At 39.4% G+C, this 21,395-nt stretch overlaps 1 protein-coding gene across 1 annotated transcript in view; it reads left to right on the forward strand.

Annotated features, from left to right (window-relative positions):
- The window catches only part of LOC139161092 (myosin-1B-like), a 31,530-nt gene extending 10,559 nt beyond the window's left edge, over positions 1–20,971 (forward strand). The window contains exons 14-38 of the mRNA XM_070739787.1: positions 90–396; positions 503–570; positions 1,037–1,124; positions 1,216–1,333; positions 1,461–1,584; positions 1,669–1,805; positions 2,017–2,272; positions 4,505–4,747; positions 4,844–5,020; positions 5,113–5,258; positions 5,353–5,443; positions 5,532–5,921; positions 6,526–6,652; positions 7,330–7,448; positions 7,736–7,932; positions 8,854–9,037; positions 12,845–13,010; positions 13,350–13,474; positions 14,667–14,975; positions 15,067–15,270; positions 15,403–15,528; positions 15,794–15,964; positions 16,064–16,168; positions 18,212–18,307; positions 20,687–20,971. Coding sequence (XP_070595888.1) covers positions 90–396; positions 503–570; positions 1,037–1,124; positions 1,216–1,333; positions 1,461–1,584; positions 1,669–1,805; positions 2,017–2,272; positions 4,505–4,747; positions 4,844–5,020; positions 5,113–5,258; positions 5,353–5,443; positions 5,532–5,921; positions 6,526–6,652; positions 7,330–7,448; positions 7,736–7,932; positions 8,854–9,037; positions 12,845–13,010; positions 13,350–13,474; positions 14,667–14,975; positions 15,067–15,270; positions 15,403–15,528; positions 15,794–15,964; positions 16,064–16,168; positions 18,212–18,307; positions 20,687–20,839 — 4,227 coding nt within the window. The 3' untranslated portion in view covers positions 20,840–20,971. The remainder of the gene's footprint in view (positions 1–89; positions 397–502; positions 571–1,036; positions 1,125–1,215; positions 1,334–1,460; positions 1,585–1,668; positions 1,806–2,016; positions 2,273–4,504; positions 4,748–4,843; positions 5,021–5,112; positions 5,259–5,352; positions 5,444–5,531; positions 5,922–6,525; positions 6,653–7,329; positions 7,449–7,735; positions 7,933–8,853; positions 9,038–12,844; positions 13,011–13,349; positions 13,475–14,666; positions 14,976–15,066; positions 15,271–15,402; positions 15,529–15,793; positions 15,965–16,063; positions 16,169–18,211; positions 18,308–20,686) is intronic.
- The last annotated feature ends 424 nt before the right edge of the window (positions 20,972–21,395 follow it).

Below are 21,395 nucleotides of genomic sequence, written 5' to 3' on the forward strand. Positions count from 1 at the left end.
CAATTCCTAAATGCTGAGTATGAGCAGTTTCATTTCTGTTACAATGAAGAGTATTTCTTGCAGTGATCTATCTGTCTTACTCTCTCCAGCCCATGGGCATTTTCTCTATCCTGGAAGAAGAGTGCATGTTCCCTAAGGCAACAGACACCTCTTTCAAGAACAAGCTCTATGACCAGCACCTTGGCAAATGCAAGAACTTTGAAAAACCCAAGCCTGGGAAAGGTAAAGCAGAAGCTCATTTCTCTCTTGTGCATTATGCTGGCACTGTGGATTACAACATTAGTGGCTGGCTGGAAAAAAACAAGGACCCATTGAATGAAAGTGTCATTCAGCTGTTCCAGAAATCATCCATGAAGACCTTGGCATTACTCTATGCCGATCGCCCTGCAGATGTTGGTAAGAACCTATCTAAAGAACATACCTTTCAAATCTAAATAAATAAACATGTATTTTGTCAACAACATTTAAATTCCATAATATATTTTTATATTTTCTTCTTTAGAGGGTGGTGGCAAGAAAGGTGGAAAGAAGAAGGGGTCTTCTTTCCAGACTGTATCTGCTCTTTTTAGGGTAAGCACAATTTTATTATTAGTACAGTCTGATTAAAAAAAAATCTATTTAAAATAAATTTTTAAAAATCTAGTCCTGAGTTCCTTCCTCTGAAAGAATGACTCAGAGCTCCAAAACTACACAATATAAAAGCCTGAAAAAAGCATAGTCAATATTGCTTGATTTTGCTTCAGATTTTCCCTTTCATTGTTCCCTCAATTACCGAGCCCCATACGATTGTTAAAATGTTGGATTATGAAAGAACCAGGTTTCAAATCAATGGTGTATTGAAGCTGGTCTGTAGCTTCTCAACCTTATTTACTTTATGGGGATTATTATGGTGATCACACCTGACGCAAAATTGCTATAAATGCCATGTTAAACTGTAGGAGAAAGGTGGCATAGATAATTTAAAGCCTGTTCTTTAAAAAAGTATTGATAGTTATGAACTCTACTTTAAATGCCACAAATATTTCTGACCCTACAGGAAAATTTAAACAAGCTAATGAGCAATCTGAGGAGCACTCACCCTCACTTTGTGCGGTGCCTCATCCCCAATGAAACTAAAACTCCTGGTAAGAACTATATAGTTGTATTATGCATGAAGCAGCATTAGTATATTTGAGTTCAATTCTATACTGCCAATACATTCCAATGTTGTTTAAGGTACTATGGAACACGAGCTTGTCTTGCACCAACTGAGATGTAATGGTGTGCTGGAAGGCATCCGAATTTGCAGAAAGGGATTCCCTAGCAGGATCATTTATGGTGACTTCAAACAGAGGTTGGTCTGCTAAATATTAGTCCTCTTCAATTTTATGCCTCTCATATTTGTAACACTAACTCTCATAATCCTTGAAGCTAGAATCTTTTAATGTTTTTAAAAATATAAACTATGCTTCTTCCAACAGATATAGAATATTAAATGCAAGTGCTATCCCAGAGGGACAATTCATGGATAGTAAGAAGGCTTCTGAGAAACTTCTTGGATCGATTGATGTAGACCATACTCAATATAGATTTGGTCATACCAAGGTAAAATTACCACCTGTCTCAAAAAGTTTGAAAATTGGGTTTATTTGAAAAGGCCTGACACTTTGCATTTTCTTCTCCCTCAAGGTGTTCTTCAAAGCTGGCCTTCTTGGTCTTCTAGAAGAAATGAGAGATGATAAGTTGGCTCAGCTTATTACACGTACCCAAGCTGTGTGCCGTGGCTTTCTAATGAGATCAGAGTTCAAGAAAATGATGGAAAGGAGGTAGATATTTTTTATATAATAAAGGCTCATAATGACATTAATGTAATGAGGCTATGAGTACAACGTGACAGTATATCACAAATACATCAGTCGCCCTGAGTCCTTTGGGATTGGGCGGCATAGAAATCAAATAAATAAATAAATAAATAAATAGTACTATCTCAATCTGATAGTAGAATTATGCTTAAATTTTTATTTACTCTCTTTCCAGAGAATCCATCTTCACTATTCAGTATAATGTTCGTTCATTCATGAACGTGAAGCACTGGCCTTGGATGAAATTGTACTTCAAGATCAAGCCTCTGCTGAAGAGTGCAGAGTCAGAGAAGGAAATGGCCAACATGAAGGAAGAGTTTGACAAAACAAAGGAGAGTCTTGCCAAGGCAGAAGCCAAAGTGAAGGAACTAGAAGAAAAAATGGTGTCCCTGGTGCAAGAGAAAAATGACTTGCAGCTCCAAGTCCAATCTGTAAGAATTTTGCTGACATTAGAACTTTTTGTACTCATAAACCTATTCTGAGGTCCATAGGTACAGATTATGTGTAAGACGTGTTAAAGTGTGTGCAGAGCAGCCCTTGAGTTATCAAGGACATGCACATAGAAACAGGGCATACAGCCAATCAGAACATAGCATACATTTTAAAGCTAGGTTACATTAATCCATACAACCATATATTGTTAACTTGTTTATATATTAACAACCCAACGGTTTAGACACAGTACTAACAGGTAATAATAATAAAACTGCAGAAAATCTCGCAATGAAATTATTTTTAGTTTGTTTATTTATTTTCATACATCATTGAGCTAATAGATATTAAGTTACAAATAGAAATACAGGAGAAATCACAATTTTTTTAAAAAAAACATTTTAAAAAACTTTGCCTCTTTTTTTGGTTTTATTGATCTATTCATTGTTTCTCAATAGTGTCTCCTGTTTCCATGTATATCTCTCCCCCCCACTCCTCCACAGTCATACTTCAAACCTTTTCCCCTCCAGCTACATCATGTTCCACTTCAGTGATGTGCTGTACTTTTGCTCACCCCACCATTCTATTTTGTGAATTGTTTTGTTAGTAAGGGTCAAATCAATTATAATCAGAACATATCTGAGACCGTTACAAATATCTGCATCTTATTTCTTCTTGTTGTGTTTCCTACAATTCAGTTATTTGAACACAAAAGATAACATGGGGTGCATTTAGAAAACTGCAAAATGCATAAAAGTGAATCTACTTTCTGTTCTGCCAGCGTGTTTCAATCGCCCATAATTACAGGGTAATTAGTCCAGGAAGACACACACCACACGATAAAAGGAAAACCCAAAAGTTTTTATAAACAGAAAAACAGAAACAGCTCCCTTTTTAAATGCCAAAGGGATTTTCTGGTACACACAAGGCACAGGTTAAATGCAATCCAATTGCTCACCCAATAACTGGGAAATTGAGTCTAATTCTAAAGTTCAGAGAGTCCACACACAATCTTGAACAGCACAAAAACCACGATCTTGACGAAACAATGAATCAGATAAACTGCCATGAGGCTAAAACACCAGGTTGCACTTTTATCTATAGCACTAATTACAACAGCCCCACCCAACCACAGGTGGCCTCATTTTCTCTTGTAATAATCCTTCAGTTGTTGTCTCCTATGCATCACTCTACGCATGTGTGGATGTGTCATTAATTCTTGTTCAGAATCCAGGGATGATACAGATGATTGATCTCCTCCTGGGATGTCTGCCAAACTCCCCTCTTCCCTGTCACTCATGCTTCCTTGGTCAGAGAAGGCTTCATCGGCAGATTCCATCAGGAGCAAAACAGGCCTGCGGCATGTGGATGTTTCCCCCACATCCATCTGCACATTCCTTGGGGCAGGAGCTGGGCCAGAGCTAACCAAAACACATTTCTTAAATGTTTTAAGTGTCCTACATCTAAGATTGTACCCTGTTTATTGTGTTGTGCAGGAAATGAAAACCAGAACTTTCATCCCACAATGATTTTGCCAAGAAAATTGATCTTAGAAAGAAAATAGGAATCAGGAAGATAGGTTTTTTTATAAGGAATTTCAGACTATAAGCATTATGAAACCCAAAGAGAGCTGAAAATAGCTCAAGAGTGTGCTTTGAGGTTATTCATTATAAAACTCTTCAAAGCACAATGTTTTCATTTTTTAAAAAAAAAAAGAAAAATGTGTTCAACTTACAACCACAATTGAGCACAACTTTCTGTTGCTAAGAGAAACTTTTGTTACATGAGTTTGCCCCATTGCATGACTTTTCTTGCCACAATTAAGTGAATCATTGTAGTTGTTAAGTTAGTGACATGATTGTTAAGTGAATTTGGCTTTCCCATTGACATTGCTTTTCTGAAGGCTGCAAAAGGGGATCAGATGACCTTGGGACACTGCAACTGTCCTAAATATGAATCAGTTCCCAAGCATTTGCATTTTGATAATGACATCTCAGGAAGGCTGCAACAGTTGTAAGTGTGAAATATTCATGTCACTTTTTTAAATGTTGTAACTTCTAAGCATCACTAAATGAACTGCTGTAAGTCAAGGACTATCTGCATTTGCTTATGTAACAATATGCTAGTATTAGGTTCAGTATGAACATATATCTAGAACTGTTCCTTTGATTATTTAAGAAAATAAGAAGATAAAATATTTTTACTAACCCCTTTTCTTTTGGTACTTACAGGAAGCTGATGGCTTGGCAGATGCTGAGGAGAGATGTGATCAACTGATCAAAACCAAAATCCAACTGGAAGCTAAAATTAAGGAGCTCACTGAGAGAGCTGAAGATGAAGAAGAAATGAATGCTGAACTGACAGCCAAGAAGAGGAAATTGGAGGACGAATGCTCAGAACTGAAGAAAGACATTGATGATCTTGAACTGACATTGGCCAAGGTTGAAAAGGAGAAGCATGCTACAGAAAATAAGGTATTGGAAAGAATATACTGAAATTAAACTTACCACCCACTATTGCCATTTCAGAATACATAGAATATTTTAACCCTGTCTGCTCAACATTTAAAGGTGAAAAACCTTACTGAAGAGATGGCGGTCTTGGACGAGACCATTGCCAAACTGACCAAGGAGAAGAAAGCCCTGCAAGAGGCCCATCAACAGACCTTGGATGATCTGCAGGCAGAAGAGGACAAAGTGAACACTCTGACCAAAGCAAAGACCAAGCTGGAACAGCAAGTGGATGATGTAAGTGCGCTATCATCGCCAGAGATGATCAGAATTGGTCTGAGGTAGACTGCTGAGGTATGACACAATCATTCTGATCTCTTTGTCTTCAGCTTGAAGGGTCCTTGGAGCAAGAAAAGAAACTTCGCATGGACCTTGAAAGAGCTAAGAGGAAGCTAGAAGGGGATTTGAAGCTAGCTCAGGAAACAACAATGGATTTGGAAAATGATAAGCAGCAGCTGGATGAAAAGCTGAAGAAGTAAGTAGTAGTGAATATTATGACAGACCTTTGTGTGCTAAATGGAGTCTTGTTTACATTTAGCATAATAACCATTATATTTTGTTATAAAAAGGAAAGACTTTGAAATCAGCCAACTGCAGAGCAAAATTGAAGATGAACAGGCCATGGGCTCCCAGCTTCAGAAGAAGATCAAGGAGCTGCAGGTCTGTCATGCAGTGGTTCCTTCATGAATGGAGAATTCAGCTATCTGGAAGCCAGTTTCAAGATTCATGGCTATTTTCTTTTTTCTAGGCTCGTATTGAAGAATTGGAAGAGGAAATTGAAGCAGAACGTGCATCTCGCGCCAAAGCAGAGAAACACCGGGCTGATCTCTCCAGGGAACTTGAGGAGATCAGTGAGCGTCTGGAGGAAGCTGGTGGAGCAACTGTAGCTCAGATTGAGATGAACAAGAAACGTGAGGCAGAATTTCAGAAAATGCGCCGGGACCTTGAAGAGGCCACCTTGCAGCATGAAGCCACTTCTGCTGCCCTTCGCAAGAAGCATGCAGATAGTGCAGCTGAATATGCAGAGCAAATTGATAACTTACAGCGAGTGAAGCAGAAATTGGAGAAGGAGAAGAGTGAACTGAAGATGGAGATTGATGATCTTGCAAGCAATATGGAATCTGTCTCTAAAACCAAGGTATAGGTGTTTTCCTGCATGAGAGACAATTGTAAGAAGTATTGCATCCTCTTAGAAGTGTGACATGCTTTACTAATTAATAAAGTTGTTCAATTACTATGTTCAATGGTAGTTTTTTGGATTTAACAATTTCTCTTTAGGTGTAGAGGAAAGATCTGTCTTTAGTACCATCTGGGTAATTGTCAGGAAGGCCTTCATTCAAATCTCTAGCTGTAAAATATTCCTAAACTGGGGGCATAGACCAAGAAGCAGGATGCTCATGCTTCTCCATACTGACATCATTCAAGGATGTCACTCTTAAAATCATTGCTCTGGCTCAATGCCCATTCTATTCCAAGCAGAATAGGCATTCCTTCAGAAACGTAGATGCCAAGTCATAACAAGCTTTATGGGTTACCACTCACACTTTGAATTGTACTTGAAAGCCAATGCACTGTTTATAAAACAGATGCTATGTAGTATACGCAGTCTCATCCAATATGAATTACTACTCTACATTCTATGCTATCTGCTTAATGCAGTTCCATATCACCTTCCAGATATTCAAAGTTCTCATTTAGTAGTTTGCAGAATAGTTCAATATATTTCTATTTGCTGATTTCAGTCAACTCTTGAGAAATTATCCCGGTCCTTGGAAGATCAGCTGAGTGAGATTAAAGCAAAGTCAGAAGAGCAGCAGCGTACAATTAATGACCTTTCTGCCCAGAAAGCTCGCTTGCAGACAGAAGCAGGTAAGAAGAAATGATGAATTATTTTAGGAATGATTTATTTCACATGGCACTAATAGTATTTGAGTTTGCGGGTAAAGTAAGCTCAGAAGAGTCAAACAGAGCCATACTGTTCGATACCATATATTTTATTATTATGGATGTTATTACTTATTATTACTATTATTAATAGTACTAACTTTTAATACTATTGTAAACAGTGATAATTTTGTCTATTTTTTATCTGTGACCATAATAAAGTTGTATCATCACCATCCTCCTCCTCCTCATCTCTTTTATTCATTAAACATGAAACTCAGTCATGTGAACAGTTAAAAATGTGTCACAAATACCAATGGCTTTACTAAATTAAGTACTGTAGACCACAACAAAGCTACTCCTATAAGGAAATGGTCCTGGTTTTCTTTCTTGCTGCAAGTTATGTTTCACATTTCTGCCTTTGATGAGGCATGCAAATTTTATAACATCAGAGGTATCACATGATATGAGAGGTCCCACTCCAAAATTTGTATTTTAGGTGACAAGTATTGTTCGGTAAGATATTAGAAACAGCTCAACTAATATCAAAATGCCATGTATCTCTGCTTTAACATTTTCCACTAGCTGCTATTCATCAGTATATGTCTCGAACAATTAATTCAGCCATGTTAACCTCCTGTCTTCTGTTTTCTGCTTCTCAGGTGAAGTTGCCCGCCAAGTGGAAGAAAAAGACTCTCTGATTTCCCAATTCTCAAGAGGCAAACAAGGCTTCACCCAACAGATTGAAGAATTGAAGAGGCAACTTGAAGAGGAAATAAAGGTTTGTATTAGGTGAAGATCTGCAGGGGAAAAATATTACTGACTTGTATCCTTCAATAACTTCCTGGTTAAAGTAGCTTAAGGGTGCTTTTCTCTTTCACTGTTACAAAGCAGGATTGCCAGTAATATGTGTGACTCCCATATTTTTTTAAAAAGTGAACAATTGAAAGATTTACGTTCTAAAGGTCAAAAAACAAACCTGAAATAAAAAATAACACAAGTGGGAGCTGTTAATAATGCCACCATTTAATTTGGGGAAAGCATTTAAGACGTTTTAATTTTTTTTAGGCTAAAAATGCACTGGCTCATGGCTTGCAATCAGCTCGTCATGATTGTGATTTACTCCGGGAACAATTTGAGGAAGAGCAGGAAGCCAAAGCTGAGCTACAGCGAGCCATGTCCAAAGCCAACAGCGAGGTTGCCCAATGGAGAACCAAATACGAGACTGATGCAATTCAGCGCACTGAAGAGTTAGAGGAGGCCAAGTACGTAGGACTTGGAATAGTTTTGTAGTAAAAATAAATGTTGCAGGATTGTTGTAAATTACTCCATATCTTGCAAAATAACTAATCCAGAATAATGTTTTTTATGGAAAACATAAAAAAGCATTGCATTTAAGGACAAATGAGGTATAAAAATGGTATCTGTATAGACTGAGCACATCTCTGTAAAATATTTTATGTAATAATTTCATGACCTTTTGTAAATTAAAATAGTAATTCATTGCAACAGCCCATATAAATATAATTCACTTTTTGAAAATTTAATAAGTTCAAATCCAAGTTCTATGCTGATTATCCATTTAGAGCGAAATGTCTTTAGTTTTAATTTATTCATATAATTAAAGTTTAAACAGCATATTATTTGGTATTTGAATCTGATGAGGGATTTGTGTGAGGATTCATGAGACATCAAATAAGAACATGGAAGTATAAATGATAATCACAATTATTATTTTATATCACATTAAAGCAATACATTTCATGAAAACAGCTCAAACATTTTATAATTTGGTATCAATCATTGGGAATTCAAATGTTGCATATCTGCATGAGATACTTTAAGTCTGAAATGTTAACAAGTCAATATAAAAATAAAAATTAATCTTAATTATTTAAACTATTATAGAGTTTGCCATTCTCCAATAAACTATTATAGAGTTTGCCATTCTCCTCTTATTTTCAAAAGGTTTTCAATCTGTCCTGCATGACAAATTAGTGATTCATGAAATAATTTGTATAATACAGAAATGATTTGCATAACTCTTAAAAAGCTTGAACATGAAATAATTTCCATGCCAATAATAGAGAAGTGTGTGCCGTCTTTATGCATATCATACGATGGTGAACTTTTCTTCCTTTTATATTTTCTAAGCATTGCTAACGGTTGGTCATTCATTGCTCCAGGAAAAAACTTGCTCAGCGTCTGCAGGAAGCTGAGGAACATGTAGAAGCTGTGAATTCCAAATGTGCTTCCCTGGAGAAGACCAAGCAGAGGTTGCAGAATGAAGTGGAGGACCTGATGATTGACGTGGAAAGGTCCAATGCAGCTTGTGCAGCTCTGGATAAGAAGCAGAAGAACTTTGATAAGGTATTTTGCTCTTGATAATTAAAAAAGAACACTTTGTACCAAGACAAATCGTGCTGAGCTCCTGCCTTGGGGATGAGCGGAGAAGCTTTGTCCGCTGTGTTATTGGCGGCATCTCTGCGACACCCCCCCCCCCCCCACCTTCGTGCCTAACTTCAGAGTAGCTCAGGGACAGCTTGGGGATTTTGGTGGACTCCAGGACCATAAGGAGGCTTGTGGAAGAATTAAAGAAACAAAAATAGCTGTTTGTCTGTTGCAGAGCCTGTTTGTTCCCCCTGTCTGAGCCTGCCCTGTCCGAGCCACTACAACCTAAACCAGCATCTTGGCTTTTTTTACAAGCTGTAAAGAAAGAGCCCTCACACCTCTCTCTTGCTGGGAAGACTGCACCAGAGTTGCAAGAACTTGGCTTTATAACTGGTTTTAGAACTGGGAGGAAACTATCCACTGACGCCATCTAAACCTGGCTTCCTTACAAGCTAGGAAACAGCAGGGAGCAGCAGATGAGTGGAGAAGCTTTGTCCCCTGTGTTCAGGGCCACCATCAGGAATTTTGGGACCCCATACAGCCTAAGTGTCTGCCCCCCCCCACCATTTTAAAACTATTTTAAGTCGCCAAGCCACTCCATCCCCCAGGGATCATTTCCCACTTCACACCAAGCGAGGCGGTCCCATAGGCCAGTGTTTCCCAACCTTGGCAACTTGAAGATATCTGGACTTTAACTCCCAGAATTCCCCAGCCAGCGAATGCTGGGAGTTGAAGTCCAGATATCTTCAAGTTGTCAAGGTTGGGAAGCACTGCCATAGGCTATTTCAGGAACTGGGTTAAGCCGATTGTGTGGACTCGTCCAGGAGAAAGAAAGAAGCGGGAGTGACAAGGGGAAGAAAGATCCTCCTGGCATGGCTTATTTACGGCTCCTTGGCACTTCTCCCTTCTTGTTGACAAAACCATGTGCTTTCTAGCGAGGGGAGGGGGATCCCACACCCGGCAGCCACCGGCGAGGAGCTGGAAAGGACGAGGGGAGAGAAAAAGCAGGGTACCAGCAGTCGGGCGGGTGTCTTGAGGGGGCACTCCCATCTGGAAGGAAGGGAAGAAAGGCAAGGGCGAGCTATGAAGGAAGGAGGGAGGGTGGAAGGAAGGAAGGAAGGAAGGAATGGTAAAAGGGGCAATCAAGAGAGGAATGGGTGAATGAATGGACGGAGGGTGGGAAGGAAGGAAGGAAAGAGGGAAGGGACAGGAACAGAGGAAGGGTGCAAAGGAAGCAAGGAAAGGTGTGAAAGGGGAGAGTAAGAGAGGAACGAGTGAAAGAAGGGAGTGAGGGAGGAAAGAAGGGATGAAGGAGAAGGAAAGCAAGAAATGGAGGGAGGGAAGGAAAGAAAGAAAGAAAGGAAGGGGGAAGGGACAGGAACAGAGGAAGGAAGGAAACTTATGATAGGGGAGAGTAAGAGAGGAAGGACTGAAGGGAGGGAGGGAGGGAAGAAGGTAGGAAGGAGAAAGAAAAGAAGAAATAGAGGAAGGGAAGGTAAAAGAGAGAAAGAAAAAGATAAAGAAAGAGAAAGAAAGAAAGAAAGAGAATGAAAGAGAAATAAAAAGAGAGAGGGGGAATGAAAGAAATGGAAGGAGGGAAGGAAGGAGAGAAAGAAAGAGGAAGAAAGAAAGCAAGAAAAAGAAAAAAGAATGAAAGAGCAAGAGAGAAAGAGAGAAAGAGAGAAAGAAAGAAAAAGAAACGAAAGAAAGAAAGAGGAAAGAAAGAGAATGAAAGAGAAATAAAAAGAGAGGGGGAATGAAAGAAATGGAAAGAGGGAAGGAAGGAGAGAAAGAAAGAGAAAGAAAGAAAGAAAGATAAAGAAAAAAGAATGAAAGAGCCAGAGAGAAATAGAGAAAGAAAGAAAAAGCAACGAAAGAAATTGTGATTTTTACTAGGCAGAGCGGCTGAGTCCGCCTCCTCGAAAAGACTACAACTCCCAAGGGAAGTGTGGGCGAAGGGGGTGGGCGCCCGCGGAGTTGGTCGTGGGAATAATAGAATGAAAAGGCAGCAAAATAAAGGCGAGTGAGTGAGGGAACGGAATGTCGGGAGGGAATGGCTCACTGCTTTTCCACCCAGCCAGCCCCTTCCCACTGAGACGAGGGGGGGTCATGCGACTGCGGGCCCCCCTAATTGTTCAATTTCGCCGGGCCCGTTACACCACTCCCAGTAGTACCGGTCTATCGGCGGCCCTGCCTGTGTTATCTCCACAACCCACCCCTCTTTGTGAGTAACTTCAGAGTAGCTCAGGACAGTTTAGGGATTTTGGCGGACTCCAGGAAACCCAAAAGGAGACTGGTGGAAGAATTAAAGAAGAAAAAACATAAAAAGAACTGTTTGCCTGTTGCAGAGTCTGTTTGTTTACCCCAAATGAGCCCGTCTGTTCTCCCTACCTTGGAGGGAACTAGCTCAGTATTCTGCAAACCACAATTAGGGGTCCTAACGATTGTCCATATCAGGGCGGTGTCTTTTTTCTGATAATTCACTTCCCTATAGACTATCCTCTCAAGCCACCTAGGGCTGCAGTGAATTTTATCATCTTGTCTTAATATCATGCTTTATCATCTTGTTTTAACAGATTGGTTATATCTTTGGCGAGCCCGAGATGGGGGTCATTCCTCTATCTTGGTGCTACTTGACCTCTCAGTGGCTTTTATTTATCTATTTATCTGTTTATTATTTATTAATTGGATTTGTATGCCGCCCCTCTCTGAGGACTTTTGATACCATTGACCATGATATCCTTCTGGGACGACTAAGGCAGCTAGGGTTGGGATGCACTGCGCTGCAATGGTTTTCCTCTTATCTTTCTAGTTGTTCACAGTTAGTTGCTGTTGGCAGGAGAAAGGAGGTCAACCCATAGATCTCTTGTTTGTGGGGTGCCTCGGGGCTTGGTCCTCTCTTCTCTCCTATTAAATATCTACATGAAACCACTGGGTGTGGTCATCCAATATTTTAGGGTGAGGTATCAGCAATATGCTGATGATACCCAGTTGTATATCTCCACCCCACATCAGTTCAGTGAAGCAGTGTATGTGATGTTCCAGTGCCTGGTAGTTGTGAGCATCTGGATGGGTGTCAACAGACCCAAACGTAACCCAGACAAGACCAAGTGGGTCTTGCCTCCTAAAGACTGTATTGACTGTCTATTCTTGGCTCTGGGGGGAAATTGTCCCCCTGAGAATGGGTTTGCAATTTGGGTGTCCTCCTAGACCCACACCTAAGATTGGACCAACATCTAACAGCTGTGGCTAAGGGAACCTTTGCACAGGTTCATCTAGTGCACCAATTGCTCTCCGTACAGTCACTCATGCCCTTATCACCTCATGGTTGGATTATTGCAACACACTCTACATGGGACTACCCCGAAGAGCATTCGGAGACTAAAATTGATCCTGAATGCAACCTTGTGAGAAGTTGTGGGTGTACCTAGGTACACTCACATTACACCAATCCTCCATGAACTGCACTAGTTCCCTATTGGTCTGTGGGCTCAATTTCAGGTGTTGGTTATTACCTTTAAAGCCCTACATGGCCTTGAATGATATGTATGTATGTGATTTCTTAACTGTTTTTTCTTAATCTTTCATGATGTTTTTAAATGTATTTTATATCCTGTTGTAAGCCACCTAGAGTCCTTCAGGAGTTGGGCGGCATAGAAATTAATTAATTAAATGAATGAATGAATGAATTAATAAATAAAGACGTTTAAGCCAATTAAATTTTGTATGTTATTATTTCTTATTATCAAATTTGTATGACACTGATGACTCAATGATCCTTTACAGATTCTGGCAGACTGGAAACAGAAATTTGAGGAAGCTCAATCTGAACTGGAAGCTTCCCAGAAGGAGTCTCGGTCTCTGAGCACAGAGCTTTTCAAGATGAAGAATTCATATGAAGAATCATTGGATCACCTGGAAACTCTGAAGCGTGAAAACAAGAACCTTCAGCGTAAGTCTATAAACTTCTTACTATAAGCTTCTTACTATAAGCTTCTGTTTAGGACACTGAAGATACAAAAGAAAAATTGATTATGTAATGGTCCTACCAACATCTGTGGAACAAAAAGTAACAAGCACAATAAGATAATCCCATATAGGCATTCTCCTTATTATTATGATATATATATATGTGTGTAGATGTGTTGTCTGTCCATGCACTATTAATTGATAAGTTACAAATGGATGAGCTTGGAAGAGCCAAGGAAATATTCTTTCCCCAAACATTCAGCTTAAAACTGTTCGTAAATGGTACCCACCTTCCGCTCTTTATTTTTTGTGAACTCAACAGAGGAGATATCTGATCTAACGGAACAGGTTGCTGAGGGAGGAAAGGCCATCCATGAACTAGAGAAAGTGAAGAAGCAGATTGAACAGGAGAAATGTGAACTCCAGGCCTCCTTAGAAGAGGCTGAGGTAATTGTGTTATTATAAACTCCAAAAGCTCAATTTTTAAAATGCATTTTAAAGCACTCTAAACAGGATTCCCCAACTTTTGGACCTCGGTGACCACCAAGAACATAATTTTAAATCCCGTGGACAACCAAATTCATAATTTTAAATCTCACCAACTCTAATTTATAATTTTAAGTCCCACAGACCACTAATGTGATTATTAAAAAGATAAATACATTTGAAAATGTCCATTTTCATTTTCCATTTTATTAATATGAAATGCACTTACCGTATTTAATATAACAAAATTGAAAATGCTTATTTAATCATAACAAAATCTTTAAAGGTTGTTTTAATTGTAGCAAAATTATTAAAGTTAGTGTAATTATTACAAAATAATTGAAGCTTATTTAATGGTGGCTTGCTCATATTGTTGGGAAAGTTAGTCCCATATTCCAGAGCTGTAGCTGTAGTCCCTTCCCTCTCCTCCCCTCCTTCTCCCTTTTCCTTTCCTCTTCTTCCTTTTCTTTTCTTTCCTTCCCCTTTCCTTTTTTCTCTTACCTTACCTTTTATTTCCTTCTTTCCTCTCCTTCTCTTCCCTTCCCTTCCCTTCCCTCTTCTTTCCTTCTTTCCTCTCCTCTCCTTTCCTTCCTTCTTTTCTTGTATCTATCTCCCTTCCTCTGCTTTTCATTATCTTACTTCTTAATTGCAAGAGAAGTAAGAAAGTGCCCTGGGGGGGAGGGTGACCCGGCGCTGCTACTGCCCCTCTCGCCTTCTGGTCTAGCAGGGTTGGGCAGCATCAGGGTGTGCACCAACGAAGTTCCACCAGCCTCAGGCTCTGAGGCTGGCAGAGGCCTTACCAGGGCAAGGAGATAGTGGTGCTGCCTGGATAGCTGGCAGATGGGTATACCAGGTGGTTCCGCTCACCCCTCGCTCTGGCCATCTCCCAAGAAGTCCGCAGGAAGGGGTGGTGAGCAGAGCTTGGCAGGGCAGCAGCACCCGTTGAAGAAGGCTGGGTGGGACAGCAAACTCCAGATGCTCCCCAGACTCCCCAACGTTTCTTCATGGACTACTACTAAACCTTTGTAATGGACCACCAGTGGCCATGACCTATGCTTTAAAATATATTTTAGAAAACCAGTTAGGCAAGTATGGACAATGCTGTTATTTAGATGACTCTTCAATAAAAATTGATATATTTTATTTTCTTAAGGCTTCTCTGGAACATGAAGAAGGCAAACTCCTGCGTGTCCAAATGGAGCTCAACCAGGTGAAATCTGACATTGACAGAAGAATTGCAGAGAAGGATGAAGAAATTGATCAAATGAAGAGGAATCACATCAGGGTGGTAGAGTCCATGCAGAGCACATTGGACGCTGAGATTAGGAGCAGGAATGATGCCCTGCGGCTGAAGAAGAAGATGGAGGGAGATCTGAATGAGATGGAGATCCAACTGAGCCATGCCAACCGTCAAGGTGCTGAAGCACTAAAGAACCTCAGGAACACACAAGGATTGCTGAAGGCATGTTCTAGACAGATTCAAGAAAGCATTAGGGAATCACTACAATTGCTAAGTTTTCAATAGTTATACCTTAAAATGTTTTATTTCATAGGACACACAACTGCATTTGGATGATTCTTTGAGAGGCCAAGAAGATTTGAAGGAACAAGTATCCATGGTTGAGCGCAGAGCAAACCTCATGCAGGCGGAGATTGAGGAGCTCCGGGCAGCTCTGGAACAGACAGAGAGGGCCAGAAAAGTGGCTGAACAGGAGCTTCTGGATGCCAGTGAGCGTGTGCAGCTTCTCCACACACAAGTAAGAATCTAATTATTTGTATCTTCCTGAAACCAATAGTCGAGAATGACATATCTATGTAAGCATTTTTTTTATTGTAAAGGAAAAATATTCATGTTTACTAGGAACTAACAGTATTTTTTGCCTAAACAGAACACCAGCCTGATCAACACCAAGAAGAAACTGGAAACAGACATTACCCAAATCCAGGGTGAAATGGATGACACAATTCAAGAAGCTCGCAATGCTGAAGAGAAAGCCAAAAAATCCATTACTGATGTGAGTTGATTGATGCCTTTCTTTGGAAATCTAATCCGATATATGCAGTGAAGGGCTACCAAAACGTTTACTACCACACTGTGGGTGTGACTTATGCAGGACGCCCTGCATTTTCTTTCAACATCTATCAGTGCAAATTGGGTGCTCTGGGGTGGAGCTCCATTTTCACTACCCCACTGCATTCCTCCCCGTCTGGGCAGTAGCCCACCCCTGTATGTATGCCTATAGCAGGGTAATTTCCTGAACATAGTATCTTCACTAACAGGCAGCCATGATGGCAGAAGAACTTAAGAAAGAACAAGACACCAGTGCCCATCTAGAGAGAATGAAGAAGAATCTAGAACAGACTGTAAAAGATCTACAGCATCGTCTTGATGAGGCAGAACAATTGGCAATGAGAGGAGGCAAGAAGCAGCTTCAGAAATTAGAACAAAGAGTATGTATCCATCTCTGTATATGTTTACAGACACTTGTATATAAGGTTGTATGTAATAGGGCATAGATGATGACTAATTTTCAATCTATTTTCTCTTAGGTACGTGAACTTGAAGCTGAAGTTGAAAATGAGCAGAAACGTGGTGTTGAGGCAATTAAGGGTGTACGCAAATATGAGAGACGAGTGAAGGAACTAACTTACCAGGTAAGTGTGATAAGCATGGAGTGAAATTATTTATCAACCAAACAAACCATTTTTATTGATCAAAAATTATTTATCATCCAAAGAATATTGGGAAAAGACAACTATCTTCTTTTTTCAGGAGTTATATTTGCATCTGTTTATTTGTGATCTTACCTTTCCAAAACGTGAACATAATTTTAGCTGAAAATTTTGACATCTCTGAATATTTTGACATATATAAGACTTAATTTGCCTCTTTACCTCTTCCTATCTCCATTTACAGTATAATATTGGTAGTTCTTGACCTAAAACAGTGCATTTAGTGATAGTTCGAATCTACAACGGCACTGAAAAAAGTGATTTATAACCGTTTTTCATTCATGCCTATTGCACTTATGACCGTTACATGATCATGTGATCAAAATTTAGACTCTTGACAACTGACTAATATTTATGACTGTGGCACTGTTCCAGGGTCATGTGATCATCTTCTGACAAAGAAAGTCAATGGGAAAGTCAGAATCATTTAATAACTTTTTTATTAACTTAGAAATTGCAATGATGATTGATTGATTGATTGATTGATTGATTGATTGGACTTATATGCCACCCTTCTCCCAGATTTACTTAACTGTGACAGGAAAGATTGCAAAATTCACTTAAGAAATGTCTCATTTAGCAACAAAAATTTTGGACTCAATTGTGGCCATATGTTGAGATTCGTAAAGATGCTAAATAGTAACTCCTTGTCCATCATATTGATGTCTACCTGATTGTTAATGTTGTTTTAATTATCATCTCTTTTTTGTGGGGGTGGGTGGGAGATACTTTAAATCATTGTTGACTGCTGGCTACTGCCAGACGAGTCCTTACACTTATCTTGGCAACATTTGCAGAAATTGTTTGCTATTGTTTTTTTCCTAGGGTAGTGAAATAGTAACTCGTCCAAGGTCACCTAGCTGGCTTCATACCTAAGAAAGGACTAGAGCTCCTGGTTTCCCAATTTCTAACTGGGTACCTTAACCATGACACCAACTCACTCTCTAGGAGAATATATACTGCTCAAAAAAATAAAGTGAACACTTAAAGAACACAATATAACTCCGAGTAAATCAAACTTCTGTGAAATCAAACTGTCCACTTAGGAAGAAACACTGATTGACAATCAATTTCACATGCTGTTGTGCACATTCAACTTTTTACAGAACAAAGGATTCAATGAGAATATTACATTCATTCAGATCTAGGGTGTGTTATTTGAGTGTTCCCAGGTTTGGTTCTAACTTACCTTGCTGTTGGTTTTCTTCCTCCCATGCTGGGTGATTGCACAATGCAGAAAATTTGGATTATTTTTTTTTAAGCCAAAAACAAAATGGTGGTGCATGCACAGTGCCTGAAAACCCAGCTTCTGCACATGTGCAGAAGAAAAAATCAGCAAAATATTTTTTTTTTTAAATCCTCCCTCCCAAAAGATGGCACCATTCATGGACTGACACCGACAGAACCGGCTCCATGACGTCACCAGAGAACCGGTGCAAACAGGGAGAAACCCACCTCATATATGTGAATATATAAATTTATAGAATTTATATAAATTTATATATAAATATATATATTTATATAACTGTATCTGTATCTATATCTTCTATATCTATATATTTTTATACCTATCTACTCTCTCTCACGCTCTCTGCCTATCTATCTATCTATCTATCTATCTATCTATCTATCTATCTATCTATCTATCTAACTCTATCTATCTCTATACCTATCTATCTACTCTGTCTCACTCTCTCTGCCTATCTATCTATCTATCTATCTATCTATCTATCTATCTATCTATCTATCTATCTATCTATCTATCCACCCATCCACCCACCCACCCACCCACCCACTCATCCATCCACCTAACTACCTACCTACCTACCCACCTATCCACATACCTACATATCTATCTTTCTTTCTATCTAGCTATCTACACACACATACATACACACAAACACGGAAAATCATTTAAAAGGATTAAAATGATAGAAACTCATTTATTTTCATAACTTTGTTTAGTCTGAGGAAGACAGGAAAAATGTTCTGAGGCTCCAAGATCTGGTGGACAAGCTGCAAATGAAAGTGAAAGCATACAAGAGACAATATGAAGAAGCTGTAAGTAATGCATTTGCAATGGAGCAATAATTATATTTCAAATGAATTTGAGTGGCTTTGGGTGTTTGGGCCTCTGGATATGGGATTTTATCATTTTTTGTACTGGATGGAGTGTGACTGCCCCAGGTGGACCCAGTACATAATCTTGGAGTCTTTCTAGGCTCACAACTCCTGCTGAAGTAAAAGGTGGCAATTGTGGCCTGGAAGTCCTTTTCACAGCTTTGTGTTGTATATAAATTGCACCCTTTCCTGGATCATTTGGTTCTATTCTTGCAGTTACCCATGCCCTGGTCATCTCTAGAATAGATTATTGTAATGCGCTCAACATGGAGCTGTGCTTGAAAATCATCCCATAAGCTTCAATTAGGCAAAATGTAGCTGAACAGACAGCTATGTGCATCCCTAGGATGGTGTACATTACATCTCTGTTCCCCAAGCTACATTGTCTGTCAGTCTGCTTCCAGGTACAATTCAAGATGCTTGTTCTACTTATAAAACCCTACTTGGTATGGGACCTGGTAATTGAGAGACTGTTAGGCCTAAATCCAAATATGACAGAGTGATATCCAAGTGAGTTAAGTGTAAGGGTTCCAAGTAATAACGCAATAGTAAGCTAAATTCCAAGGCAGATGAATTCCTCAAAGAATAGATATATTATTATTGGAGATATATTGAAACAGATCTGGTGAAAACTGACTTTGATAGTTCCTGCAATTTTCACTTAATTAAAAGAGAATGTTTCCTCTCAACCCCAAACAATCAGTCACATAGTCCAATCAAGACCATGTCTAGTTGCCAGGTGACCTCACTCCTTCTCCAGGTCCAGGTGTGAGAATGTCCTTGATTCCCAAAAGAAAGTATTTATTTTGGCTACAAAACTCCACCTATTTCTAATCTCCACTCCCAATCCCTCAGCTCCAGTGTGACAACAGACAATCAGGACCCAGTCAGTGTGCCTTTTCAACTGTGCCCCCTGCCCTCAGGAACCTAATTGTACAGTGATACCTCGTCTTACAAACGCCTCGTCATATAAACTTTTCGAGATACAAACCCAGGGTTTAAGATTTTTTTGCCTCTTCTTACAAACTATTTTCACCTTACAAACCCACCACCGCCGCTGGGATGCCCTGCCTCCAGACTTCTGTTGCCGGCGAAGCACCCGTTTTTGCGCTGCTGGGATTCCCCTGAGGCTCCCCTCAATGGGAAACACCACCTCCAGACTTCCATGTTTTTGTGATGCTGCAGGGGAATCCCAGCATTGCAAAAATGAGCACTTTGCTGGCAATGGAAGTCCGGAGGTGGGGTTTCCCATGGAGGGGAGCCTTGGGGGAATCCCAGCAGCGCAAAAACGGGCGCTTCGGCTGGCAAAAGGGGTGAATTTTGGGCCTGCACGCATTCATCGCTTTTCCATTGATTCCTATGGGAAACATTGTTTTGTCTTACAAACTTTTCACCTTAAGAACCTCGGCCTGGAACCAATTAAATTTGTAAGACAAGGTATCACTGTATTATGAAGTGAGGTTAGCCCCATCCCTGTTAGCCTTTAAGAAGTTCTGAAAAAGGAGCTTTTCCAGAAGCCTTTGGGATCTCATGATGAACCAGCAAAGTGGTTCTATGACATCAAGGGACCATTGGTCTCCTGCAATCTTGAATTTTATGTTTTCTTTTTTTTAACTGATATTTGAAAATGTCACTAAATAAACATTATGTTTGCATGCTGCTCAGCACATTTTGTAAGATGGGCAGCTATATAAATCTGCTAAATGAATTCTAATCAAGATTAATTGCCTAGATGATAATGTACAGCATTTAATTTCACCCCCACCTGCATAGAATATAGCAATAACATTTAGACTTATATACCGCTTCACAGTGCTTTACAGCCCTCTCTACAGAGAGTAAGCATATCGCCCCCAAACAATCTGGGTCCTCATTTTACCGACCTTGGAAGGATGGAAGGCTGAGTCAACCTTGAGCCTACTGAGATTCGATCTGCCAAACTGCTGGCAGCTGCTGATCAGCAGAAGTAGCTTGCAGTACTGCACTCTAACCACTAAGCCACCGAGGCTCTTATATCTTAATATACCTTAAAAGCTTTGTAAAGTAGACAAATGCTTTATAGAATTAAACAGAGATGAGATTCAGTTGATTCAGCAAACATTTTTATACTAAATGTTCCCAAATTGTGAAAGGCAAACTGAACTTTTCATTTAGCTAAAATTGCACAGTGGAAACTCAATTATTTCATTTTCACAACACAAAATGAAATAATTGAAAAATGAAAAAGATGATAGAAAAAAGCTATTATCTTTTTGCATGATGTATATATATATCTCATAAGTTGGCTTATTTTTTAACCATACCTCTTTTCATCCTAAGGAGGAGCAATCCAATCTTAACCTCAGCAAATTCCGCAAAATTCAGCATGAGCTGGAAGAAGCTGAAGAAAGGGCTGATATTGCAGAATCGCAAGTGAACAAATTGAGAGTAAAGTCTCGAGACGTTGGAAAACAGACACCAGGGGAAGAATAAACTTGTCTACTTCAGGGTGACTGAAGAAATGCACAAAATGTGAATCTCTTACTCACTCGGATTTGTAATTATTGCGTTCTGTCTTTGGTGTCTAGAAAATAAAGATGATAGAAATGTTTGCATACATAAAAAGGATATGCTCTTATTGTGGGTTTTGCTCTCCCATATGAAATCTGAAGCTTTTCCTTAGAGAGATAACACTATTTGAACATGATAAACATTTATCATGGCATGGAATCGCTTGCCATGTACTATGCTAGGGTTGATGTAAGTTGACGTTAAAAATACAGAGAAGATACCAGTTTGACTGCTCTGATATGACTTAATTTATAAATAATTATTTTCAGATAAATTATGAATCCAGCTGAATTGGAATAAAGACTAATTTAGCCAAGTATCTTTGGTTGATCATCAAATTATGATATACTTTCAGTAGTAGGACATCAATGCACATGACAGTGGTCACTTGACTCTCATAGTGTTGCTCTCTTAAATGGCATCTCTAGATGTGTATCCATAAATTTGCTGTTATTATTTTTATACTATCTTTCATAGA

Source organism: Erythrolamprus reginae, chromosome 2, assembly GCF_031021105.1.
Source record: "Erythrolamprus reginae isolate rEryReg1 chromosome 2, rEryReg1.hap1, whole genome shotgun sequence".
NCBI classification, from domain to species: Eukaryota; Metazoa; Chordata; class Lepidosauria; order Squamata; family Dipsadidae; genus Erythrolamprus; species Erythrolamprus reginae.